At 45.5% G+C, this 27785-nt stretch overlaps 1 protein-coding gene across 1 annotated transcript in view; it reads left to right on the top strand.

Annotated features, from left to right (window-relative positions):
• LOC311150241 (host cell factor 1-like) overlaps positions 1–27432 on the top strand; it is a 67818-nt gene extending 40386 nt beyond the window's left edge. The window contains exons 20-29 of the mRNA XM_084187617.1: positions 8939–9090; positions 10369–10554; positions 10677–10872; positions 13420–13547; positions 15866–16081; positions 19692–19829; positions 22342–22527; positions 22725–23034; positions 24952–25015; positions 25321–27432. Coding sequence (XP_084043743.1) covers positions 8939–9090; positions 10369–10554; positions 10677–10872; positions 13420–13547; positions 15866–16081; positions 19692–19829; positions 22342–22527; positions 22725–23034; positions 24952–25015; positions 25321–25360 — 1616 coding nt within the window. The 3' untranslated portion in view covers positions 25361–27432. The remainder of the gene's footprint in view (positions 1–8938; positions 9091–10368; positions 10555–10676; positions 10873–13419; positions 13548–15865; positions 16082–19691; positions 19830–22341; positions 22528–22724; positions 23035–24951; positions 25016–25320) is intronic.
• The last annotated feature ends 353 nt before the right edge of the window (positions 27433–27785 follow it).

Here is a 27785-nt window from a genome sequence, read left to right as displayed (position 1 = left end):
TCGTACGGTCATGAAAATCCTGGAAAAGACATGGCATTTGAACAAGTTTTTTTTTTCCAGGCCTGGAAAAGTAATGGAAATTAATTTCAAATAATTTCTGTTCATGTAATTTATTTAGGCACAGTTTTAAAATATTTTATGCATGGTGATGCATGGTGATCTTAGGCTTGTGTGCGGCTGCTCGGCCATGGAAACCCATTTCATGAAGCTACCGACAAACAGTTATTGTGCTGACGTTGCTTCCAGAAGCAGTTTGGAACTCAGTAGTGAGTGTTGAAAGCGAGAACAGAAATGTTTTTCGTTGCAACCGAGGACAGACGTTTTTTTTATGCGCTTCAGCGCTCGGCGGTCCCGTTCTGTGAGCTTGTTGTGGACTACCACTTCGCAGCTGAGCCGTTGTTGCTCCTAGACGTTTCCACTTCACAATAACAGCACTGTAGGGCCCCAATTAGTCGATTGTTGGGTCGTTATGCTGTTGGTCGATCAAGATTGTTTTAGTGGAGCAGTAACAAATATATACAGTTGAAGTCGGAAGTTTACATACACCTTAGCCAAATACATTTAAACTCAGTTTTTCACAATTCCTGACATTTAATCCTAGTACAAATTCCCTGTCTTAGGTCAGTTAGGATCACCACTTTATTTTAAGAATGTGAAATGTCAGAATAATAGTAGAGAGAATTATTTATTTCAGCTTTTATTTCTTTCATCACATTCCCAGTGGGTCAGAAGTTTACATACACTCAATTAGTATTTGGTAGCATTGCCTTTAAATTGTTTAACTTGGGTCAAACGTTTCGGGTAGCCTTCCACAAGCTTCCCACAATAAGTTGGGTGAATTTTGGCCCATTCCTCCTGACAGAGCTGGTGTAACTGAGTCAGGTTTGTAGGCCTCCTTGCTCGCACAAGCTTTTTCAGTTCTGCCCACACATTTTCTATAGGATTGAGGTCAGGGCTTTGTGATGGCCACTCCAATACCTTGACTTTGCTGTCCTTAAGCCATTTTGCCACAACTTTGGAAGTATGCTTGGGGTCATTGTCCATTTGGAAGACCCATTTACGACCAAGCTTTAACTTCCTGACTGATGTCTTGAGATGTTGCTTCAATATACCCACATAATTTTCCTTCCTCATCATGCCATCTATTTTGTGAAGTACACCAGTCCCTCCTGCAGCAAAGCACCCCCACAGCATGATGCTGCCACCCCCGTACTTCACGGTTGGGATGGTGTTCTTCAGCTTGCAAGCTCCCCCCTTTTTCCTCCAAACATAACGATGGTCATTATGGCCAAACAGTTCTATTTTTGTTTCATCAGACCAAAGGACATTTCTCCAAAAAGTACGATCTTTGTCCCCATGTGCAGTTGCAAACCGTAGTCTGGCTTTTTTATGGTGGTTTTGGAGCAGTGGCTTCTTCCTTGCTGAGCAGCCTTTCAGGTTATGTCGATATAGGACTCCTTTTACTGTGGATATAGATACTTTTGTACCTGTTTCCTCCAGCATCTTTGCTGTTGTTCTGGGATTGATTTGCACTTTTCGCACCAAAGTACGTTCATCTCTAGGAGACAGAACGCGTCTCCTTCCTGAGCGGTATGATGGCTGCGTGGTCCCATGGTGTTTATACTTGCGTACTATTGTTTGTACAGATGAACGTGGTACCTTCAGGCGTTTGGAAATTGCTCCCAAGGATGCACCAGACTTGTGGAGGTCTACAAAAAAAATTCTGAGGTCTTGGCTGATTTCTTTTGATTTTCCCATGATTTCAAGCAAAGAGGCACTGCGTTTGAAGGTAGGCCTTGAAATACATCCACAGGTACACCTCCAATTGACTCAATGATGTCAATTAGCCTATCAGAAGCTTCTAAAGCCATGACATGATTTTCTGGAATTTTCCAAGCTGTATAAAGGCACAGTCAACTTAGTGTATGTAAACTTCTGACCCACTGGAATTGTGATACAGTGAATTATAAGTGAAATAATCTGTCTGTGAACAATTGTTGGGAAAATTACGTGTCATGCACAAAGTAGATGTCCTAACCGACTTGCCAAAACTATAGTTTGCTAACAAAAATTTGTGGAGTGGTTGAAAAACGAGTTTTAATGACTCCAACCTAAGTGTATGTAAACTTCCGACTTCAACTGTATACACTACCAGTCAAAAGGGTTTTTCTTTATATATATATATATAAAAAAAATTACATTGTAGAATAATAGTGAAGACATCAAAACTATGAAATAACACACATGGAATCATGTAGTAACCAAAAAAGTGTTAAACAATTTACCGTTAATTCCTATAATTTCTAATCTACAATGTTTGTTACTTTGGTTACGGTCATTTGTTTTACTGCATTCAATATTATTATTCCAGTCTTCCTGTTCTCGTTGTCGGAGTGGACACGTTGTTTTCAGAGTGCAAAACCTATGCTACACTTGTGAGAAACAAGTTTTGGTTTATTTAATCCCATTTACGAGTTCTGTCAATTTAGTCATTGTCTTTTGTTTGGAGCGCTCCTGTCAATGTTGAGTAAGGACTGATTTACGGTTATCCTGATTACACATAGAAGTAGACCTATAGGCTAACTGGCCTGGATGCAGATGTAGACATATACATGTGCCCATTTGGGGATCTGATTGTATTTCTGATTGGCTTAACGCACTACCACTAAATGACCTGTGGAGCTTCTCAAAGTCATGTTTTCTTCACCTCAAACCACAAGCAAACAAAGTGTTTTTACATCCATTTGAGAATGACAATAGTTCCTCAATGTATTTTAAAAATCTTTCCAGCTCTCTCTCCCTTTCGATAACCACTATGGAGATCGCATGGCTCGATGTTTATACACCCTGTCAACAACGTGTGTGGCTGAAATAGCCGAATCCACTAAATGTAAGGGGTGTCCACATACTTTTTTTGTATATATATATATATATATATATATAGTGTATCAGCCAGGATGGGAATGGCACTTTTACTGCAGGGGTGTCAAAACTCAATCAGCACACGGGCCATATTGAAAACACAACGAATTTGCGGGCCATAGACATAGACATGAACGATTTTATGTTTGAACAAAACAACGTGCATACAACTGATCTAACCTGGCCTCTGTTTTTATTTTTATTTAAATATGTCCCTTTATAATGTCCAGTTATAGGATGCTGTATATAGCATAAATATGTCCCTTTATAATGTCCACTTATAGGATGCTGTATATAGCATAAATATGTCCCTTTATAATGTCCACTTATAGGATGCTGTATATAGCATAAATATGTCCCTTTATAATGTCCAGTTATAGGATGCTCTATATAGCATAAATATGTCCCTTTTATAATGTCCAGTTATAGGATGCTGTATATAGCATAAATATGTCCCTTTATAATGTCCAGTTATAGGATGCTGTATATAGCATAAATATGTCCCTTTATAATGTCCAGTTATAGGATGCTGTATATAGCATAAATATGTCCCTTTATAATGTCCAGTTATAGGATGCTGTATATAGCATAAATATGTCCCTTTATAATGTCCAGTTATAGGATGCTCTATATAGCATAAATATGTCCCTTTATAATGTCCAGTTATAGGATGCTCTATATAGCATAAATATGTCCCTTTATAATGTCCAGTTATAGGATGCTGTATATAGCATTTTAACATATTAAAACAAGAGATCAATAATATTTGTCCAGCCTTTGCTGCTATGCTTGCAGGTGTGCATAATATGCTGCGACCAAAATCAAACGTTTTTTTATTTTTATAACTTCAAATAACAAACGTAGCTAGGTTGTTGTAACATTTTTAAATGTAAAACATGTATTTTTGTAAATATATATATATATATATATATATATATATATATATATATATATTTTTTTTGCATTAAGTGGAACACCAGTGCAGTTGAATGCAGCATTGCTGTATGGCGCTCAATGCGTTGCCTAGGCTACTGCTCAAATGTTGCTGTAGTAGGCCTACATGTTGTTTTTATTTGTGAAGGTATTTTTTGGGAGGGGGGGGGGTTATTTATTGTCAAGCTGTAGCAACCGAAGCCAGGCAGAGGCTGTAGAATGTGTCTGTACAGCGTTCCGTCTGCTCAACGCTGTAAACGGGACACGAGAAAGCGGCGCAATTGACGTTGAAATCACAGACGCGAGCGCATCATCAGGCTGTAAATCTCATGAAGTAGATGACTCAGCTGTTAATAATATAATAATAATATAATATGCCATTTAGCAGACGCTTTTATCCAAAGCGACTTACAGTCATGTGTGCATACATTTTTAGGTATGGGTGGTCCCGGGGATCGAACCCACTACCCTGGCGTTACAAGCGCCATGCTCTGCCAATTGAGCTACAGAGGACCTGTTGACTCATTTTGTTACTCGCTTGTGTGTCCTATTGTCCTTTTTTTTTTTTTTGTAGTAATTTATAATCACGTGTGAATCCTTTTTTTATCTTGTAACTTTTTGACAACCAATATGACATTTTCCGTAGGCTACAGCAATGGCCCGTTGGAACCGGCACTTGGTGTGGGAATTCAGCCTACAACAGGTTGAAAACTTTCAGTCCGGTAGAAGATTTGGTCAGTGCCATTGGTGATGACGTGATACAGTACACTGGCTGTGGTTCTGGGAGGAGGGGTGTGGTTCTGGTAGGAGGGGTGTGTATGGCGTGCTCACAGAACTAGGTAGACAGACAGACAGACAGACAGACAGAACTAGGTAGACAGACAGACAGACAGAGAGAGAGAACTAGGTAGACAGACAGACAGACAGAGAGAGAGAACTAGGTAGACAGACAGACAGACAGAGAGAGAGAACTAGGTAGACAGACAGACAGACAGAGAGAGAGAACTAGGTAGACAGACAGACAGACAGAGAGAGAGAACTAGGTAGACAGACAGACAGACAGAGAGAGAGAACTAGGTAGACAGACAGACAGACAGAGAGAGAGAACTAGGTAGACAGACACAGACAGAGAGAGAGAACTAGGTAGACAGACAGACAGACAGAGAGAGAGAACTAGGTAGACAGACAGACAGACAGAGAGAGAGAACTAGGTAGACAGACAGACAGACAGAGAGAGAGAACTAGGTAGACAGACAGACAGACAGAGAGAGAGAACTAGGTAGACAGACAGACAGACAGACAGACAGACAGAGAGAGAGAACTAGGTAGACAGACAGACAGACAGACAGACAGAGAGAGAGAACTAGGTAGACAGACAGACAGACAGAGAGAGAGAACTAGGTAGACAGACAGACAGACAGAGAGAGAGAACTAGGTAGACAGACAGACAGACAGAGAGAGAGAACTAGGTAGACAGACAGACAGACAGAGAGAGAGAACTAGGTAGACAGACAGAGAAATAACTAGGTAGCCAATTCATAACATATCTTGTAGCCTCTAGTTAACTCTTGCGCTATTATTAGCATGTACTAATGTTTTCGTCATGTCCCCCCAAAAAAACTTCGTAATAAGGCCATACGAAGTTCATTGACTTTATTGAACGATTGATAAGGATTCATTTGAACGATTTATTTCTTGACGAAATGAAGATTCACTTCGCCATTTGTATTATTTTGGATTTGGTTCAATTGCGGTGACTCAAAATAATAATTAGAATCGCGAAGAGTAATTTCTTTAGGATTATGCGGCTTCAAAACGTGTTTTGTAGATACTTCCAGTTGATTTGGGCATCCAATGTATGGGACATTGCAACTCAATAGATGCTAGTCAGCCTTCAAAGTAAACACTTAGAACTAAGGTAGCTAAGATAAATATGACTAACATGAAAAGGTAAATTTCCTGAAGACAATTTGTGGGCTTGCTTCATCTGAATAAATAGACTTGTAGCCTACCATAGCCAGTTGATCTTTCTTTGATATATTGAATGAGCAAATTATTTAAAAAGGCATAAAACGTATTTGGTTGCAATGTTTTACATCAAGGGTGGTCAAACATCCTCCCGGAGAGCTAATGGGTGGTCAACCATTATTACATTTACGTCATTTAGCAGACGCTCTTATCCAGAGCGACTTACAGTTAGTGAATACATTATTTATTTATTTTATATACTGGCCCCCCGTGGGAATCGAACCCACAACCCTGGCGTTGCAAACGCCATGCTCTATCAACTGAGCTACATCCCTGCCGGCCATTCCCTCCCCTACCCTGGACGACGCTGGGCCAATTGTGCGCCGCCCATGAGTCTCCCGGTCGCGGCCGGCTGCGACAGAGCCTGGATTCGAACCAGGATCTCTAGTGGCACAGTGCCTTAGACCACTGCGCCACTCATCCTCCAGGAGAGCTGATGGGTGGTCAACCAATCCTCCAGGAGAGCTGATGGGTGGTCAACCATCCTCCAGGAGAGCTAATGGGTGGTCAACCATCCTCCAGGAGAGCTAATGGGTGGTCAACCATCCTCCAGGAGAGCTAATGGGTGGTCAACCAATCCTCCGGGAGAGCTGATGGGTGGTCAACCAATCCTCCAGGAGAGCTGATGGGTGGTCAACCAATCCTCCAGGAGAGCTGATGGGTGGTCAACCAATCCTCCAGGAGAGCTAATGGGTGGTCAACCAATCCTCCAGGAGAGCTGATGGGTGGTCAACCAATCCTCCAGGAGAGCTGATGGGTGGTCAACCAATCCTCCAGGAGAGCTAATGGGTGGTCAACCATCCTCCAGGAGAGCTGATGGGTGTGCAGGCTTTTATTCCCCTCAAACTACATTTTAGTAATGAGCTGCTCAACCGGACCTTGAAAAACTGTCTCTGATGTGTTTGAGCAGACCCAGTAGCGCTCCGGACTGAGGGTTGACAACATGTGTTTTATACAGTTGCCTAACAGGTATTCTACTTTGTGGGGGGGTTATGTGCCTTGCACTACAACAGGAGATGGTACATGGGATCAGAGAGCAGCCTCCCAGTGTTGATATCACATTACTTACTTTTTTATATGTACATAGAGACGCTGCCGATTGTTGCTCATGGGAAAAGTCATGAAATTCCGTCTTTCGAAATGTGTATGAACCCTTAGATGTATAATCAGATTTCTGCTCTCATAGGTTTTTAGGAAATATTTTTCCAGACGGATTGCGTCTGGTCCTAGACTGCAAAGGAGAATCTCCATAAGCAATAGAATTTGTTTAATTTGGGTCCGAGAAATTGTCCCTCATGCTGCGTTCTACACAGGCAGCCCAATTCTGATCTTTTGCACAATTATTGGCAACAGATCTGATCTGATTGGTCCAAAGACCAATAATTGGGCAAAGGATCAGAATTTGGCTGCCTGTGTAAACACAGCCTTAGTTATTATTATTTTTTTTTACCTGTGTTTTAGTCCTACTGTTGGGATGTTGGGATGTTTTAGTCCTACTGTTGGGATGTTTTAGTCCTACTGTTGGGATGTTGGGATGTTTTAGTCCTACTGTTGGGATGTTTTAGTCCTACTGTTGGGATGTTTTAGTCCTACTGTTGGGATGTTTTAGTCCTACTGTTGGGATGTTTTAGTCCTACTGTTGGGATGTTTTAGTCCTACTGTTGGGATGTTTTAGTCCTACTGTTGGGATGTTGGGATGTTTTAGTCCTACTGTTGGGATGTTTTAGTCCTACTGTTGGGATGTTGGGATGTTTTAGTCCTACTGTTGGGATGTTTTAGTCCTACTGTTGGGATGTTTTAGTCCTACTGTTGGGATGTTTTAGTCCTACTGTTGGGATGTTGGGATGTTTTAGTCCTACTGTTGGGATGTTTTAGTCCTACTGTTGGGATGTTTTAGTCCTACTGTTGGGATGTTGGGATGTTTTAGTCCTACTGTTGGGATGTTTTAGTCCTACTGTTGGGATGTTGGGATGTTTTAGTCCTACTGTTGGGATGTTGGGATGTTTTAGTCCTACTGTTGGGATGTTTTAGTCCTACTGTTGGGATGTTGGGATGTTTTAGTCCTACTGTTGGGATGTTTTAGTCCTACTGTTGGGATGTTGGGATGTTTTAGTCCTACTGTTGGGATGTTTTAGTCCTACTGTTGGGATGTTTTAGTCCTACTGTTGGGATGTTTTAGTCCTACTGTTGGGATGTTGGGATGTTTTAGTCCTACTGTTGGGATGTTTTAGTCCTACTGTTGGGATGTTTTAGTCCTACTGTTGGGATGTTGGGATGTTTTAGTCCTACTGTTGGGATGTTTTAGTCCTACTGTTGGGATGTTGGGATGTTTTAGTCCTACTGTTGGGATGTTGGGATGTTTTAGTCCTACTGTTGGGATGTTTTAGTCCTACTGTTGGGATGTTTTAGTCCTACTGTTGGGATGTTTTAGTCCTACTGTTGGGATGTTTTAGTCCTACTGTTGGGATGTTGGGATGTTTTAGTCCTACTGTTGGGGTGTTGGGATGTTTTAGTCCTACTGTTGGGATGTTTTAGTCCTACTGTTGGGATGTTGGGATGTTTTAGTCCTACTGTTGGGATGTTTTAGTCCTACTGTTGGGATGTTTTAGTCCTACTGTTGGGATGTTTTAGTCCTACTGTTGGGATGTTTTAGTCCTACTGTTGGGATGTTTTAGTCCTACTGTTGGGATGTTTTAGTCCTACTGTTGGGATGTTTTAGTCCTACTGTTGGGATGTTGGGATGTTTTAGTCCTACTGTTGGGATGTTTTAGTCCTACTGTTGGGATGTTTTAGTCCTACTGTTGGGATGTTTTAGTCCTACTGTTGGGATGTTGGGATGTTTTAGTCCTACTGTTGGGATGTTTTAGTCCTACTGTTGGGATGTTTTAGTCCTACTGTTGGGATGTTGGGATGTTTTAGTCCTACTGTTGGGGTGTTGGGATGTTTTAGTCCTACTGTTGGGATGTTGGGATGTTTTAGTCCTACTGTTGGGATGTTTTAGTCCTACTGTTGGGATGTTTTAATCGTAATGTTGGGATGTCCCTCCTCCCTCCAGCCCAGCCTGGTGACTCGACACAGGGAGACAACGGAACTACGGAGGCTCCCTCGTCGTCCTCGGCAACTACCGAGTCCAACGCTGTGACGACGTCTGGCAGAGCCTTCACCATGGTTACTCAGTCCACGCCCACACCTGGGCCCTCCGTACCTGTTAGGACACTATTACACCTGGCTTTCATACTGTCAACTCTACTGTGGTTAGCGTACTTGGGGTTGTGGTTAGCGTACTTGGAGTTGTGGGTAGTACTTGGGGTTGTGGTTAGTACTTGGAGTTGTGGGTAGTACTTGGGGTTGTGGTTAGTACTTGGGGTTGTGGTTAGCGTACTTGGGGTTGTGGTTAGCGTACTTGGGGTTGTGGTAAGCGTACTTGGGGTTGTGGTTAGTACTTGGGGTTGTGGGTAGTACTTGGGGTTGTGGGTAGTACTTGGGGTTGTGGGTAGTACTTGGGGTTGTGGTTAGCGTACTTGGGGTTGTGGGTAGTACTTGGGGTTGTGGGTAGTACTTGGGGTTGTGGTTAGTACTTGGGGTTGTGGTTAGTACTTGGGGTTGTGGTTAGTACTTGGGGTTGTGGTTAGTACTTGGGGTTCTGGGTAGTACTTGGGGTTGTGGGTAGCGTACTTGGGGTTGTGGGTAGTACTTGGGGTTGTGGGTAGTACTTGCCATGGAAGGTAGGCAACTGGTTCGAGCCCCACAGCCAGTCTCTGCACTAAAAATTGTTTTCACATCAATTATTTTGGACATCATGGGTGGGTAGCATCAACATGGATTAACTATTAACCTGGTTAAATCAAGGTTGATCTATTAATCAAACTTTAAACCAAGTTTTTAATTAATCCTAGTATTAATTTAACCTTAATCTAAGATTAATTTAAACCATGTTGATGCAACCCGCCCAGTAAGTTTCCTTCTCTCTTCCTCTCCTCTCTCTCTTCCTCTCCCTCTTCTCTCTCTTCCTCTCCTCTGTCCTCCCTCTCCTCTCTCTCTCCTCTCTCTCTCCTGCTCTCCCTCTTCTCTCTTCTCCTCTCCCTCTTCTCTCTCCTCCTCTCCCTCTTCTCTCTCCTGCTCTCCCTCTTCTCTCTCCTCCTCTCCCTCTTCTCTCTCCTGCTCTCCCTCTTCTCTCTCCTGCTCTCCCTCTTCTCTCTCCTGCTCTCCCTCTTCTCTCTCCTCCTCTCCCTCTTCTCTCTCCTCCTCTCCCTCTTCTCTCCTCCTCTCCCTCTTCTCTCTCCTGCTCTCCCTCTTCTCTCTCCTGCTCTCCCTCTTCTCTCTCCTGCTCTCCCTCTTCTCTCTCCTGCTCTCCCTCTTCTCTCTCCTCCTCTCTCTCTTCGCTCTCCTCCTCTCTCTCTTCGCTCTCCTCTCTTCTCTCGCTCTCCTCTCTTCTCTCTCTCCTTCACTCTCTTTTCTCCCTCTTCTCTCTTCTATGTTCTCCAGGAGATCTCATCAATGTCTGGGTTGTCTGAGGCGGTGGCATCGGGGGCTGAAGAGGAAGAGGAGGCCATGCAGACTGACTCTCTCCCAGAGGGCACAATAAGGGTTGTGACCCTGGAGGAGGCTGCTGCAGCTGGGATACAGGTCCATGTGGAGGGCATGGAGGAACAGAACCAGGGGGAGCAGGAGGTACAGTTCAGTTCTGAGTTTCGTTGTGAAGGTGTGTGAATATGTCCTGGCAGTGTAACACAACAAAGATATTGAATTGTCCTCCTCAACAATGTTCCCCTTCTCTGCATCCTGTTCTCTAGGGCCTGCCTGCAGAGCTGATGTCTGAAGGTGGCGCTGGGGGCCAGCAGACCCTGATGGTGACGGGTTTAACCCCCGAGGAGCTGGCTGTTACCGCTGCAGCCGAGGAGGCAGCACAGCACGCTGCTACTGGGGAGGCTAACGCCCAGGCCATGGCCATACAGGCTGTCCTGCAGGCCGCACAGCACACTGTCATGAGTGAGTACACACAGAGACAGACAGACACAGAGACAGAGACAGACAGACACAGAGACAGAGACAGACAGACACAGAGACAGACAGACACAGAGACAGAGACAGACAGACACAGAGACAGACAGACACAGAGACAGGCAGACACAGAGACAGGCAGACACAGAGACAGGCAGACACAGAGACAGGCAGACACAGAGACAGGCAGACACAGAGACAGGCAGACACAGAGACAGGCAGACACAGAGACAGGCAGACACAGAGACAGGCAGACACAGAGACAGGCAGACACAGAGACAGGCAGACACAGAGACAGGCAGACACAGAGACAGGCAGACACAGAGACAGGCAGACACAGAGACAGGCAGACACAGAGACAGGCAGACACAGAGACAGACAGACACAGAGACAGACAGACAGAGCAGAGAGACAGACAGACAGAGCAGAGAGACAGACAGACAGAGCAGAGAGACAGACAGACAGAGCAGAGAGACAGACAGACAGAGCAGAGAGACAGACAGACAGAGCAGAGAGACAGAGAGCCGGGCAGACAGACCAACAGACACAGTACAGAGAGCCGGGCAGACAGACAGACAGACACAGAACAGAGAGACAGAGAGCCGGGCGGGCAGACAGACAGACAGAGAGACAGACCGACAGACACAGAACAGAGAGACAGAGAGCCGGGCAGACAGACACAGGACAGACACAGGACAGACACAGGACAGACACAGGACAGACACAGGACAGACACAGGACAGACAGACAGACACAGGACAGACAGACAGACACAGGACAGACATACAGACAGAGAGCCGGGCAGACAGACAGATAGAGAGCCGGGCAGACAGACAGATAGAGAGCCGGGCAGACAGACAGATAGAGAGCCGGGCAGACAGACAGATAGAGAGCCGGGCAGACAGACAGATAGAGAGCCGGACAGACAGACAGACAGACAGATAGAGAGCCGGGCAGACAGACAGATAGACAGAGAGCCGGGCAGATAGACAGAGAGCCGGGCAGAGGGCCGGGCAGACAGACAGACAGACAGACAGAGGGCCGGGCAGACAGACAGACAGAGAGCCGGGCAGACAGACAGACAGACAGACAGGCAGACAGACAGAGAGCCGGGCGGGCAGACAGACAGAGAGGCGGGCGGGCAGACAGACAGAGAGGCGGGCGGGCAGACAGACAGAGAGGCGGGCGGGCAGACAGACAGAGAGGCGGGCGGGCAGACAGACAGAGAGGCGGGCAGACAGACAGACAGAGAGGCGGGCAGACAGACAGACAGAGAGGCGGGCAGACAGACAGACAGAGAGGCGGGCAGACAGACAGACAGAGAGGCGGGCAGACAGACAGACAGAGAGGCGGGCAGACAGACAGACAGAGAGGCGGGCAGACAGACAGACAGAGAGGCGGGCAGACAGACAGACAGAGAGGCGGGCAGACAGACAGACAGAGAGGCGGGCAGACAGACAGACAGAGAGGCGGGCAGACAGACAGACAGAGAGGCGGGCAGACAGACAGACAGAGAGGCGGGCAGACAGACAGACAGAGAGGCGGGCAGACAGACAGACAGAGAGGCGGGCAGACAGACAGACAGAGAGGCGGGCAGACAGACAGAGAGGCGGGCAGACAGACAGACAGAGAGCCGGGCAGACAGACAGACAGACAGACAGACAGACAGACAGACAGACAGACAGACAGACAGACAGAGAGCCAGACAGACACAGAGCAGACGGGCAGACAGACAGACAGACAGACAGAGAGCCAGACAGACACAGAGCAGACGGGCAGACAGACAGAGAGCCGGGCAGACAGACAGACAGAAAGCCGGGCAGACAGACAGACAGAAAGCCGGGCAGACAGACCTAGAGCAGACAGACCAGGCCCTTGCCACGGCATGCTGTCATGAGTGAGTAGAGAAAGACAGACTGGTGACTAGGCTTACTCCTGCAGGACCAGGGCCTGTGTTCAGAGAAAGACAGACTGGTGACTAGGCTTACTCCTGCAGGACCAGGGCCTGTGTTCAGAGAAAGACAGACTGGTGACTAGGCTTACTCCTGCAGGACCAGGGCCTGTGTTCAGAGAAAGACAGACTGGTGACTAGGCTTACTCCTCCAGGACCAGGGCCTGTGTTCAGAGAAAGACAGACTGGTGACTAGGCTTACTCCTGCAGGACCAGGGCCTGTGTTCAGAGAAAGACAGACTGGTGACTAGGCTTACTCCTGCAGGACCAGGGCCTGTGTTCAGGGACTGCTGATCCAGGACCAGTTTAGCCTTTTAGATCATAATGCGTGAGATTACTTGGACGGGGGGACCTGATTCTAGATCAGTACTACTACTCTGAGACACTATGAATACGGGCCCTGATGTAGAACCAGCAAGGGTCGTTACAGATTTAGGTGTGTTTCACATATTTGTTACATTCCAACACTAGCACTGATTCAGTCCATCGAGGGCTAGCAGATTGACTAGTTTAGACAGATGTGTGGTAGGACTGGAAAGAGAATCGTTGGTGTTAGCAGTCTCATCTCCCCTGTCCCTCTCCAGATCAGACCACCACCATCCCCATTGTGTTGACTCAGGCTGAGCTGGCAGCCCTGGTTCAACAACAACAACAGCTACAGCAGGCCCAGGCCCAGGCCCAGGCCCAGGCAGCGGCAGCTCAACACATCCAGGTCAGTCGGCCCAACCACTGTTTTACTGTCTGCCTGTCGCTAACTGTGTTGCTAATTGTCTGCCTGTCGCTAACTGTCTGCCTGTCGATAACTGTGTTGCTAACTGTCTGCCTGTCGCTAACTGTCTGCCTGTCGCTAACTGTGTCGCTAATTGTCTGCCTGTCGCTAACTGTCTGCCTGTCGCTAACTGTGTCGCTAACTGTCTGCCCGTCGCTAACTGTGTCGCTAACTGTCTGCCCGTCGCTAACTGTCTGCCCGTCGCTAACTGTCTGCCCGTCGCTAACTGTCTGCCCGTCGCTAACTGTCTGCCCGTCGCTAACTGTCTGCCCGTCGCTAACTGTCTGCCCGTCGCTAACTGTCTGCCCGTCGCTAACTGTCTGCCCGTCGCTAACTGTATGCCCGTCGCTAACTGTCTAACTGCCCATTTCTAAATTTGTCTGCCTGCCCGTCTCTAATTCTGTCTGCCTGCCCGTCTCTAATTCTGTCTGCCTCTAACGGTCTGTCTCTGTCTGCCTGCCTGTGTCTAACGGTCTGCCTGCCTGTCTCTAACGGTCTGCCTGCCTGTCTCTAACGGTCTGCCTGCCTGTCTCTAACGGTCTGCCTGCCTGTCTCTAACGGTCTGCCTGCCTGTCTCTAACGGTCTGCCTGCCTGTCCCTAACGGTCTGCCCTGCCCGTCCCTAACGGTCTGCCCTGCCCGTCCCTAACGGTCTGCCCTGCCCGTCCCTAACGGTCTGCCCTGCCCGTCCCTAACGGTCTGCCCTGCCCGTCCCTAACGGTCTGCCCTGCCCGTCCCTAACGGTCTGCCCTGCCCGTCTCTAACGGTCTGCCTGCCTGTCTCTAACGGTCTGCCAGCCTGTCCCTAACAGTCTTCCAGTCTGCCTCTAACTACCTGTCTCCAACTGTCTGCCTGTCTCCAACTGTCTGCCTCTCTCCAACTGTCTGCCTGTTTCCAACTGCCCAGGCCCAGGCAGCAGCAGCACAACACAACCAGGTCAGTCGGCCCAACCACTGTTTTACTGTCTGCCTCTGTCTGTCTCTAACTGCCTGCTTGTCTGTGTCTGCCTGTGTCTGTCAGTAACTGCCTGTCTCTGTCGGTCGGCCTGTCTCTAACTCTGTGTCTGCCCATCTCTGTCTGCCTGTCTCTCTCTCTGCCCATCTTTGTCTGCCTGTCTCTCTCTCTGCCTGTGTCTGCCGGTCTTAACTGTCTGCCTCTAATTGTCTGTCTCTGTCTCTGTCTGTCTGCCCTCCTCTGTCTGTCTGCCCTCCTCTGTCTGTCTGCCCTCCTCTGTCCGCCTCTAACTGTCTGTCTGCCCGCCTCTAACTGTCTGTCTGCCCGCCTCTAACTGTCTGTCTGCCCGCCTCTAACTGTCTGTCTGCCCGCCTCTAACTGTCTGTCTGCCCGCCTCTAACTGTCTGTCTGCCCGCCTCTAACTGTCTGTCTGCCCGCCTCTAACTGTCTGTCTGCCCGCCTCTAACTGTCTGTCTGCCCGCCTCTAACTGTCTGTCTGCCCGCCTCTAACTGTCTGTCTGCCCGTCTCTGTCTGTCTGTCTGCCCGTCTCTGTCTGTCTGTCTGCCAGTCTCTGTCTGTCTGTCTGCCCGTCTCTGTCTGTCTGCCCGTCTCTGTCTGTCTGTCTGCCCGTCTCAGTCTGTCTGTCTGCCCACATCTAACTGTCTGTCTGCTTCTCTGTCTCTCTGTCTGCCCGTCTCTGTCTGCCCGTCTCTGTCTGTCTGTCTGCCCGTCTCTGTCTGTCTGTCTGCCCGTCTCTAACTGTCTGTCTCTAACTGTCTGTCTGTATCTGTCGTTCTGTCTATTAGGGCAGCATGATATGAGATCTAGATCATATAGATCTAAACTGTTGGAATCATTTTAAATAGAATGATTTATGTTAAGAAACAAAGTGGAAGCAGCACCGTTCTTGGAACAATTAGTTGACCTAACAGAATAACTTACAGTGAATCTAACAGCGAGGAGGATGAACTGCGCTGCTTGATTGACAGGGGGCGGGGCTTGGTGTGTGGGAAGCAGCCACGAGAGGTGAGGAGGGAGACGACAGAGTAAACTAGAAAAACGGAAGTTGGGCTTAGTGGCATTTCAAAATATTGCGTGCAATGTGAATTCCATTAATTGTGCAGCCCTACTATCGATCTATCCGTCTCTGTCTGTCTGTCTGTCTGTCTGTCTGTTCTGTCTGTCTGTTATGTCCGTCTGTCTTCATTTAGGCGGTCTTAATGTATTCTTTGCATTTGTTAAGTAAGAACTTTGAACTGCATTTTATTGTACGAAATGCTGTATAAATAAAGTTTGATTTGACCCAGCCCACCGAGGGCCTGGCCCCAGCAGACAGCCTGAACGACCCAGCGTCGGAGAGCAGCGGCCAGGAGCTGGCCGCTGCAGTGACCCAGGCTGTGGCCCGCTTAGCCCCGTCCTGCACCTTGACCCCAACTCAGGCAATGATGGTGGCCAGCCCGGCTAAGACGCAGGCAGCTACGTCCGAGAGAGAGGTGGTCAATGGAATAGAGTCTGCTGCTGGGGTGAGTGGACTGGACTAGACTGGCTTTATGTCTTCTGTTTTACCCTGATGAATCATTGATGTAACTCAAAATGGCTGTTATTTAGTCAGGATCACTATGAGATGATTATAAGACATTACAAAAGGGTCATACGTGCGCATGACAAGTCTTACAATGCATTATAACGGCAGGCTTTAGGTAAAGTGTTACCAAACAGGATTATTTTATGGATAAAAATGGGGTTTGGGTGATGGTGCGTGGCCGCAGTGACAAAATGTAGCTGTTCTAAAGCGAATTCTGCCATGTGGTGGAGAGAGCATTGCAATTTTAAACCACACTTCCTGCAAATGTTCTGTAATAATCGGGTGATTCCCGATTTTAATATCTAAATTATTTACAATGTTTTCTCTAAATAAGCTTTGTTGTACGATTTTTAAAGGTCAAATACATTTACATTTTAGTCATTTAGCAGACGCTCTTATCCAGAGCGATTTACAGTTAGTGAGTGCATACGTTTTTCATACTGGCCCCCCGTGGGAATCGAACCCACAACCCTGGCGTTGCAAACAGCCATGCTCTACCAACTGAGCTATAGGAGGGACTATACACTGCATTTCAAACAGTCAGCAATAATCGAATGAATTCGGGGCTTGTAAAGGTATACATAGGCTAAATATAACCCTTCCCCAAAGACCCACAAACAATGTAATTTTTTATCAAAACAGTTTAACCTGCTTCCCCCCCCCCACCCCTCAATGTTCATTGATACTCCTGTTTTAGTAGTGTCTGCTCTGTGCTCAATTTGTGGAGTTGAGACATAAAAAATAGTTGTTAGAATGGTTAACTTCTCTATTACAGTAAAATAATGTGTTTCTGTGTCCATACGACCGATTTTTCTGTTGGACCAAATTCAAATAGCAAGTTGAAACCGCTTGTCAGAGAGGAGGAAGATCTCTCATCTTTGTTGTTGTGAGTGGCAGGGGGAGGGGCTTGGTGTGTGTGTGTGTGTGTAAACATGGTGGAAGAGGTGATGCGAGAGGTTTCTATGGCCCAATGCGTTTCTATGGACCTATTTTGGCGCTAAGCTTGTCGCCTGCCTTCCTGCTTTTGGGACAACGACTTCATTGTTTGGACGGAGACACGAGCATCTCATCACTACAGTGGGGAGAACAAGTATTTGATACACTGCTGATTTTGCAGGTTTTCCTACTTACAAAGCATGTAGAGGTCTGTAATTTGTATCATAGGTACACTTCAACTGTGAGAGACGGAATCTAAAACAAAAATCCAGAAAATCACATTGTATGATTTTTAAGTAATTCATTTGCATTTTATTGCATGACATAAGTATTTGATCACCTACCAACCAGTAAGAATTCCGGCTCTCACAGACCTGTTAGTTTTTGTTTAAGAAGCCCTCCTGTTCTCCACTCATTACCTGTATTAACTGCACCTGTTTGAACTCGTTACCTGTATAAAAGACACCTGTCCACACACTCAATCAAACAGACTCCAACCTCTCCACAATGGCCAAGACCAGAGCGCTGTGTAAGGACATCAGGGTTAAAATTGTAGACCTGCACAAGGCTGGGATGTGCTACAGGACAATAGGCAAGCAGCTTGGTGAGAAGGCAACAACTGTTGGTGCAATTATTAGAAAATGGAAGAAGTTCAAGATGACGGTCAATCACCCTCGGTCTGGGGCTCCATGCAAGATCTCACCTCGTGGGGCATCAATGATCATGAGGAAGGTGAGGGATCAGCCCAGAACTACACGGCAGGACCTGGTCAATGACCTGAAGAGAGCTGGGACCACAGTCTCAAAGAAAACCATTAGTAACACACTACGCCGTCATGGATTAAAATCCTGCAGCGCACGCAAGGTCCCCCTGCTCAAGCCAGCGCATGTTCAGGCCCGTCTAAAGTTTGCCAATGACCATCTGGATGATCCAGATGAGGAATGGGAGAAGGTCATGTGGTCTGATGAGACAAAAATAGAGCTTTTTGGTCTAAACTCCACTTGCCGTGTTTGGAGGAAGAAGAAGGATGAGTACAACCCCAAGAACACCATCCCAACCGTGAAGCATGGAGGTGGAAAAATCATTCTTTGGGGATGCTTTTCTGCAAAGGGGACAGGACGACTGCACCGTATTGAGGGGAGGATGGATGGGGCCATGTATCGCGAGATCTTGGCCAACAACCTCCTTCCCTCAGTAAGAGCATTGAAGATGGGTCGTGGCTGGGTCTTCCAGCATGACAACGACCCGAAACACACAGCCAGGGCAACTAAGGAGTGGCTCCGTAAGAAGCATCTCAAGGTCCTGGAGTGGCCTAGCCAGTCTCCAGACCTGAACCCAATAAAACATCTTTGGAGGGAGCTGAAAGTCCGTGTTGCCCAGCGACAGCCCCTAAACCTGAAGGATGTGGAGAAGGTCTGTATGGAGGAGTGGGCCAAAATCCCTGCTGCAGTGTGTGCAAACCTGGTCAAGACCTACAGGAAACGTATGATCTCTGTAATTGCAAACAAAGGTTTCTGTACCAAATATTAAGTTCTGCTTTTCTGATGTATCAAATACTTATGTCATGCAATAAAAAGCAAATTAATTACTTAAAAATCATACAATGTGATTTTCTGGATTTATGTTTTAGATTCCGTCTCTCACAGTTGAAGTGTCCCTATGATAAAAATTACAGACCTCTACATGCTTTGTAAGTAGGAAAACCTGCAAAATCGGCAGTGTATCAAATACTTGTTCTCCCCACTGTATATACAGATCTCTGGTGTAAATGGGAAGGTGCACAGAGGAGCGAAGGAGACGAGACCAAAAAGACAGCGTTAGAACAAGCTAACATAAACACTCCTAAAAATGTACATTCAAATTAATCAAATTAATTTGATATTTCGCCCAGCCCTAAATTCTACACATCTTGCCATGGGGCTGAGAGAAAATGTGCTGTTTTTTTAAAGCTAATTTTCTGTAATTCAACAAATCTTGCCATGGCTTATGCTATCTGAGTGACTCGAACATAACATCAATGGGGACCCCATGCTATGACAAAAATCCTCCGTAATCCGTAATTTTTGGAATTTAAGATTCTCCCCGACTGTCTAGCTTTTATTTTGGTGATTGTTAGTTCTCAAAGATGATCTTATTTTTTATTTTGTATATATAGCTCCATTATCTTTTCTACATACTTTATATCTGGTTGTAATAATTTTTAAGTTTACACTGAAAATATTTTTCCGTCCTGAAAATTATTATACGTTTTTTTGGGGGGACATAGGCGGCCTGAAAAAATACTTAGACTCACCTAATCACCGCCCAATACTTTTCTATGCAGAAATAATGATGCATTTAGTATGTCTTCTAATCATCAGGCTGATTACTGTTCACCTCTTTGACAAACCAGCTCATTATTGTTAAAATATCTTTATTTTTATTTTTTAAATATCTTATCTGGCTGAATAAAGGTTTCAACAGAAATTATAAATAGCATATTAATCTAGATCCTCTCATTTTGATTATTCAATATATTTTTTTCAACAGTATCTCATCTATTCCTCTAATGAATAAATGTGAAAAACGTAATTCATATAGTGTATATGTTCTAACCACCATGTCTTCTCCAGAGGCAAGGAGCTCCTCCTGCGGCGGCCAAAGTCCCGGTGAAGAAAGACAACCAGTGGTTTGACGTTGGCATCGTCAAGGTTACCAACACGGTGGTCACACACTACTACCTACCCTCTGACGACCAGGCCGCCGTCGACGTAAGACACTAACACAACCATAAACACACTAACATGACTGCTGTTGTTCTGAAGTCACTCGTGGTATCTGTGATTTTTAATGCATTGGTTTTACATAGAGCTTTTTTCTAGGGCTTTCACAGATTCCCATTTTGTTTTCCTCGAATTCCTCACACGCTCTCTCATGGTCTCCTCAAAACGTGTTGGAGGAGAACATCCAAGGTCCCTCACCTCTGACCTTCTCCAATGCTTTTTGAGGAGGAGGAGGCAAGGAGAGAGAATGCGAAGAATCAAGGACAGACTAATGAAGTAAGATATAGGGCTTCCCCCTACTAGGGCTTCCCCCTACTAGGGCTTCCCCCTACTAGGGCTGTTACGGTAACCGTATTACTGCCACACCGGCAGTCATGAGTCATGGTAAACCCGTTTTATGCACTCTGAACATGCTTTGGTAGTACCCAACTACCATCAGGTCCTAACGACCTGGTACTCCTGTTCTCCACTCATTACCTGTATTAACTGCACCTGTTTGAACTCGTTACCTGTATAAAAGACACCTGTCCACACACTCAATCAAACAGACTCCAACCTCTCCACAATGGCCAAGACCAGAGAGCTGTGTAAGGACATCAGGGATAAAATTGTAGACCTGCACAAGGCTGGGATGGGCTACAGGACAATAGGCAAGCAGCTTGGTGAGAAGGCAACAACTGTTGGCGCAATTATTCGAAAATGGAAGAAGTTCAAGATGACGGTCAATCACCCTCGGTCTGGGGCTCCATGCAAGATCTCACCTCGTGGGGCATCAATGATCATGAGGAAGGTGACATAAGTATTTGATACATCAGAAAAGCAGAACTTAATATTTGGTACAGAAACCTTTGTTTGCAATTACAGAGATCATACGTTTCCTGTAGGTCTTGACCAGGTTTGCACACACTGCAGCAGGGATTTTGGCCCACTCCTCCATACAGACCTTCTCCAGATCCTTCAGGTTTCGGGGCTGTCACTGGGCAATACAGACTTTCAGCTCCCTCCAAAGATTTTCTATTGGGTTCAGGTCTGGAGACTGGCTAGGCCACTCCAGGACCTTGAGATGCTTCTTACGGAGCCACTCCTTAGTTGCCCTGGCTGTGTGTTTCGGGTCGTTGTCATGCTGGAAGACCCAGCCACGACCCATCTTCAATGCTCTTACTGAGGGAAGGAGGTTGTTGGCCAAGATCTCGCGATACATGGCCCCATCCATCCTCCCCTCAATACGGTGCAGTCGTCCTGTCCCCTTTGCAGAAAAGCATCCCCAAAGAATGATGTTTCCACCTCCATGCTTCACGGTTGGGATGGTGTTCTTGGGGTTGTACTCATCCTTCTTCTTCCTCCAAACACGGCGAGTGGAGTTTAGACAAAAAAGCTATATTTTTGTCTCATCAGACCACATGACCTTCTCCCATTCCTCCTCTGGATCATCCAGAAGGTCATTGGCAAACTTCAGACGGGCCTGGACATGCGCTGGCTTGAGCAGGGGGACCTTGCGTGCGCTGCAGGATTGAATCCATGACGGCGTAGTTTGTTACTAATGGTTTTCTTTGAGACTGTGGTCCCAGCTCTCTTCAGGTCATTGACCAGGTCCTGCCGTGTAGTTCTGGGCTGATCCCTCACCTTCCTCATGATCATTGATGCCCCACGAGGTGAGATCTTGCATGGAGCCCCAGACCGAGGATGAATTGACCGTCATCTTGAACTTCTTCCATTTTCTAATAATTGCGCCAACAGTTGTTGCCTTCTCACCAAGCTGCTTGCCTATTGTCCTGTAGCCCATCCCAGCCTTGTGCAGGTCTAGGACGATCAATGGAAACAGAAAGCACCTGAGCTCAATTTCGAACCTCATAGCAAAGGGTCTGAATACTTATGTAAATAAGGTATTTCATTTTTTTATAAATTAGCAAAAATGTCTAAACCTGTTTTCACTTTGTAATTATGGGGTATTGTGTGTAGATTGAAGGGGGGGGGAAATTTATAAATTTTAGAATAAGGCTGTAATGTAACAAAATGTGGAAAAAGTCAAGGGGTCTGAATACTTTCCGAATGCACTGTATGTTTTGATTTCTAAGACATTCTAAGGTTTGTGTCATTCACAACTAAAGTCGCCAAATAACTCTAAATCTAGCATATAGGACCTCTTTCAAGTAATCACTTTTACCTCCATTATATTCTTCTTACTATAAAATCGTATAATATAAAATAATGGTCTGCTAAATGAACAAGCCTACAGCCTATGGCATGGAGCATAGCCAGATAACATACAGTAGGCATTTTCTCCATATCATGTTTCTTTAAGACCTGACTAAAATAAATTATGGATTTATTGTGATATTGATATTGATTTTATTAGACTTTTTTAAATGTAGATGTTCCAAAGGCGTGTATGATGTGTTTAATGTCCGCCACAGCCCTACTAAGATCCCAAAACACCAAAGATGCTTTACAATAAGTTGATTATCAAGTTTTAAAAAAACGTATTTGTTGTGTGTTGTAGGATGACTCTGGGGCGATCCCAGACTACAGTCAGATGAGGAAGATGGACCTCCAGCCAGGGACGGCCTATAAGTTCAGAGTGGCCGGGATCAACGCCTGTGGCCGGGGGAACTTCTCAGAGGTCTCGGCCTTCAAGACCTGTCTACCAGGCTTCCCAGGAGCTCCCTGTGCTATCAAGATCAGCAAGGTTAACATTTTAATTTGTATTACATTTTTAGTATTTAACCAGGCGAGTCAGTTAAGGACAAATTCTAAAACATATTTTACCCAGGGAGCGTTTATTTATCACACATGTTTTGTTTCACCATGTTTCTATGAATTCGTGTTTATAGCTCAGATCACGCTTTCTTCCCCGCTCTCTTCCTCTCCCTCCTCCCCACTCAGAGCCCAGACGGAGCCCACCTGACCTGGGAGCCTCCGTCGGTAACGTCTGGTAAGATCATTGAGTACTCCGTGTACCTGGCCATCCAGAGCACCCAGAGCGGAGAGCAGGCCAAGCCCACCACCACCACCACCCCAGCCCAGCTGGCCTTCATGCGGGTGTTCTGTGGGCCAAACCCCTCCTGCCTGGTGCAGTCGTCCAGCCTCTCCAACGCACACATAGACTACACCACCAAGCCTGCCATCATCTTCCGCATCGCAGCCCGCAACGAGAAGGGTTACGGCCCTGCCACCCAGGTCAGGTGGCTCCAAGGTATGGAACGTTATGTTAAGCTTGATTCACTAAGTGGCAGTAGTCAATATTACGCTGAACAAAAATATAAACGCAACATGTAAAGTGTTGGTTCCATGTTTCATGAGCTGAAATAAAAGATCACAGAAATGTTCCATACGCACAAAACGTTTATTTCTCTCAAATGTTGTGCCAATTTGTTTACATCCCTGTTAGTGTTAGATTAATTTGGATTTTAAGAATAATGACTAAAGGATTTCACCCCAAATACAGTATAAATGTTAGAATTATCATGTAGTGTCAAACCACTACCAGAGGGGGCGGTACTAAACATTCAAAGTTAAAGGGGAAGGCGGAAACTGTTTAGAAAAGCCACCTAAAGGTGGGAGGAGTCAAGTCCAGGAGGTATAAAATCGTATGTTTGTGTCTTCGGCGCCAGAGCTCACCATGAATAAATATACAGATAATACTTGTTGGTTGTGGACCTTGAATCATTGATGATTAAAACCAGAGCCTTACAACCTCTGGTAATGATTCAAGCTTAGGTTGAATTAGAGATAGAAATTCACATGACAGTTAGTGAGCATTTTCTCTTTTGCCAAGATAATCCATCCACCTGACAGATGTGGCATATCAAGAAGCTGATTAAACAGCATGATCATTACACAGGTGCACCTTGTGTAGGGGACAACAAGGCCACTCTAAAATGTGCAGTTTTGTCACACAACACAATGCCACAGATGTCTGAAGTTGAGGGAGCGTGCAATTGGCATGCTGACTGCAGGAATGTCCACCAGAGCTGTTGCTGGAGAATTGAATGTTAATTTCTCTACCATAAGCCGCCTCCAATGTCATTTTAGAGAATTTGGCAGTACGTCCAACTGGCCTCACAACTGCAGACCACGTGTAACCATGCCAGCCCAGGACCTCCACATCCGGCTTCTTCACCTGCGGGATCGTCTGAGACCAGCCACCCGGACAACTGATGAAACTGTGGGTTTGCACAACCAAAAAATTTCTGCACAAACTGTCAGAAACCGCCTCAAGGATGTTGATCTGTGTGCTCATCGTCCTCCTCAGGGTCTTGACCTGAGTGCAGTTCGGCGTCGTAACTGACTTCAGTGGGCACATGCTCACCTTCGATGGCCACTGGCACGGATGAATCCCGGTTTCTACTGTACCGGACAGATGGCAGAAAGCGTGTATGGCGTCGTGTGGGTGAGCGGTTTGCTGATGTCAACGTTGTGAACAGAGTGCCCCATGGTGGCGGTGGGGTTATGGTATGGGCAGGCATAAGCTAGGGACAACGAACACAATTGCATTTTATCGATGGTGATTTGAATGCACAGAGATACCGTGATGAGATCCTGAGGTCCATTGTCGTGCCATTCATCCGCCGCCATCACCTCATGTTTCAGCATGATAATGCACGGCCCCATGTTGCAAGGATCTGTACACAATTCCTGGAAGGTAAAAATGTCCCAGTTCTTCCATGTCCTGCATACTCACCAGACATGTCACCCATTGAGCATGTTTGGGATGCTCTGGATCGACGTGTACAACAGCGTGTTCCAGTTCCTGCCAATATCCAGCAACTTCGCACAGCCATTGAAGACGAGTGGGACAACATTCCACAGGCCACAATCAACAGCCAGATCAACTATATGCGAAGGAGATGTGTCGCGCTGCATGAGGCAAATGGTCACACCAGATACTGACTGGTTTTCTGATCACGCCCCTACTTTTTTATCTGTGACCAACAGATGCATATCTGTATTCCCAATCATGTGAAATCCATAGATTAGGGCTTAAATAATTTATTTCAATTGACTGATTTCCTTATATGAACTGTAACTCAGTAAAATGTTTGAAATTTGTTGCATGTTGCATTTCTATTTTTGTTCAGTGCAATCCTATCTGTTTCCCCTCTCCCTGTAGAGATGAGTAAAGATGGCCTTGCAGCTAAACCGTCTGCCAAGAGACCAGGCTCCTCACCTGACATGTGAGTACTAGGATTCATCCTCCTCTCTCTTTAGTAATCCACAAAATGATTAAATAAGCTGTTATTTAACTGTACATTCCTAAAAATACTATGAATTAATGTATTTATTTGGAAATGCAAAGGTGTTTTGAAAAAAGTTATTCAGTAGTCGTTTGTGGCCAAGCCTGTCACCCCTCTTCCATAACTCTTAACTTGGCTCTTTACTTTCAATTTAACTCTCTGTCCTAACTCTGTCCTAACTCTGTCCTAACTCTGCAGCCCCATCGATGTTCATCTGTTGAATCATGTTTTCTCTCCTCCTTTAGGAAAGCTGCTGGTCCAAAGAAGGCCAGATCAGACCAGTAAGGGGTTTCCTTCCTCTCCCCTTGTTGTCCATGATGACTGACTGAACTGAATACAACACCTTCCTACTGAATACTAGACCCCAGGCTCAACCAAGACCCCAGGCTCAACCAAGACCCCAGGCTCAACCAAGACCCCAGGCTCAACCTCTACTAGCCTCAAACCCCACCAACTATCTACAGTACCCCATCCTGAACCTAGACCCGCCCCCATCCTAAACCTAGACCCGCCCCCATCCTGAACCTAGACCTGCCCCCATCCTGAACCTAGACCCAGCCCCCATCCTGAACCTAGACCCGCCCCCATCCTGAACCTAGACCCGCCCCCACCCTGAACATAGACCCGCCCCCATCCTGAACATAGACCCGCCCCCAACCACCCATCATTCACAAAATGGCTGCAAAATAGATCAAGATGAGAAGCTGAGAAACACCAGATCCCTGGACGTTGTGCTGCCACGGACGCCTTAGTTCAATCTTCTGTATTTGTTATTGTATTATTATTGATATTTACTTGTTAAAACAGTTGAAAGAAACATCCATTACCTTTTTTTATTTTCCTATGATATATGATTTTCTGTGGAATCAAAATACAAAAACTGTTCAGTCTGGTTTAACTGTAGTTTCTAGTTAGTTCTCTAGTCTGTTTCATGCGTTTCCTGTCTCCTGTTTATCTACACAAGCAATAGACAACACAAATAACTGCTCATAATATATTCTGCAGAGAAATCCAGTGTATCTCATTATATGTCATTGGAGGGTGTGGGCATCGGTAGGTTGCATTCAGAATAATCAGGCGGTTGCTATAGGAGACAGTTGGAACACAAGGAGATGACATCATCACGTCACCATGGAGATTTAATAAATACACCAAATGGAAAACAGACAGCAGGACATTGGGGGGAGGACAGTGTTCTCCATTCCAGGGGAATCATCATCATCAACCAATCAATACTCTTATCTGTCCTGGCTGTCATCTTGCTTTGTGACATCACTGTGTGTTAATGTGTACCTATGTCAGAGGGAGACGAGTGAAGTAATAGCTTCATTTCATTAAAGTAAAGAAAAAAATAACAGTGGTTCATGTATGTTTTAGGAGAGTTTTTTTAAATTTATAACCCTATTCGACAGTTTCAGAATTGGTTGTCTAAGAAGCCGTTACATAACAAGGACTTTTTTGTACTTGTTCTGCTGCAGAACATAAGATTTGACAGAAAAAGAGGAGTGGATTATTTTGTTTTTGTTTACTTTCATTAATTTTTTTATTAAAGGAATTGATTTAATGAAGAAGAAAAAAAAGCTTATTTTCACCTTTCTCCCTCCTCAACCTGTTGATTGTCCATAGTAGAATGAATTTGTTGGAGTCTATGGAATTCAAAAGGATCTTTTTTTATTTTCCCAAGGCTTGTTTTTTAGATAAATCCCAGTTTATTCTCAGAAATGTTTTGCTCTCAAATTGTGGAGAAAGTTTTCATATTGATAACCATTGACATTTTGTTTTTGGTGTATTATTCTTTGATGTACATGTGTTTAGGTTTGCAAGTGTGTGTAACGTGACTGATGTTTTCCACGTCTTTTTGAACGGAGCGGTTTTTTTGTTACCTAGTGGTGGGAAATGCTGGATATGATGGCATGAAGAATGATTGATTGGCGCTGCCAGAGTTTGGGCTCAGTTGTAAATAAGTTCCTTCCTTCACGTAGCAAGAAGTAAAGTAAAACATTAAAAAAAAAAAGATTTTTATATAATTATCTGTAACAAAAATGTTTTTACATGTTTGACATCTCGGTTGCTTTTTGTCTAGATATAAAAAAAAACGGAAACGTCTCCCTGCTCTGTCTTGTTTCTCGCTTCTGTTTTCCTCATTGATTATAATGCAGAAGACTTCTTGATATCGTTGTTATGGTTATAATGCCCAAGTTGCGTTGTCAGGCAGGGAGGTCAGAGGAGGTTGAATTAAGAACCAACCATAGAAATAGAACCTAGAATAGATTCTATTTCTATGGAAGCAACGGCAAGCTGATGGAGATTTGGCTTCGTTCTATCTGATCTAACAAACGGTTTGTGAATATTACTATGGAAAATAAAACTTTTTAGTGAATATTTTTTACCACTTCTTGAGGTGTGACTTATTTTGTGTGAATGTTTACATTTTTACATTTTACCAGACGCTCTTATCCAGAGCGATTTACAGTTAGTGAGTGCATACATTATTTTTTTTATTTTTTTCATACTGGCCCCCCGTGGGAATCGAACCCACAACCCTGGCGTTGCAAACGCCATGCTCTACCAACTGAGCTACATCCCTGCCGGCCATTCCCTCCCCTACCCTGGACGACGCTGGGCCAATTGTGCGCCGCCCCGTGGTAATGTTGTTGGTAATGAGAAGAGCCAGGCTTTGCTAAACTCGGACACTGGTTGAATTCACCAC

This window comes from Coregonus lavaretus (assembly GCF_964263955.1).
Source record: "Coregonus lavaretus genome assembly, chromosome: 22".
NCBI classification, from domain to species: Eukaryota; Metazoa; Chordata; class Actinopteri; order Salmoniformes; family Salmonidae; genus Coregonus; species Coregonus lavaretus.
Note: the sequence above shows the minus strand (reverse complement) of the source record. Positions and strands in the feature narration are given on the sequence as shown.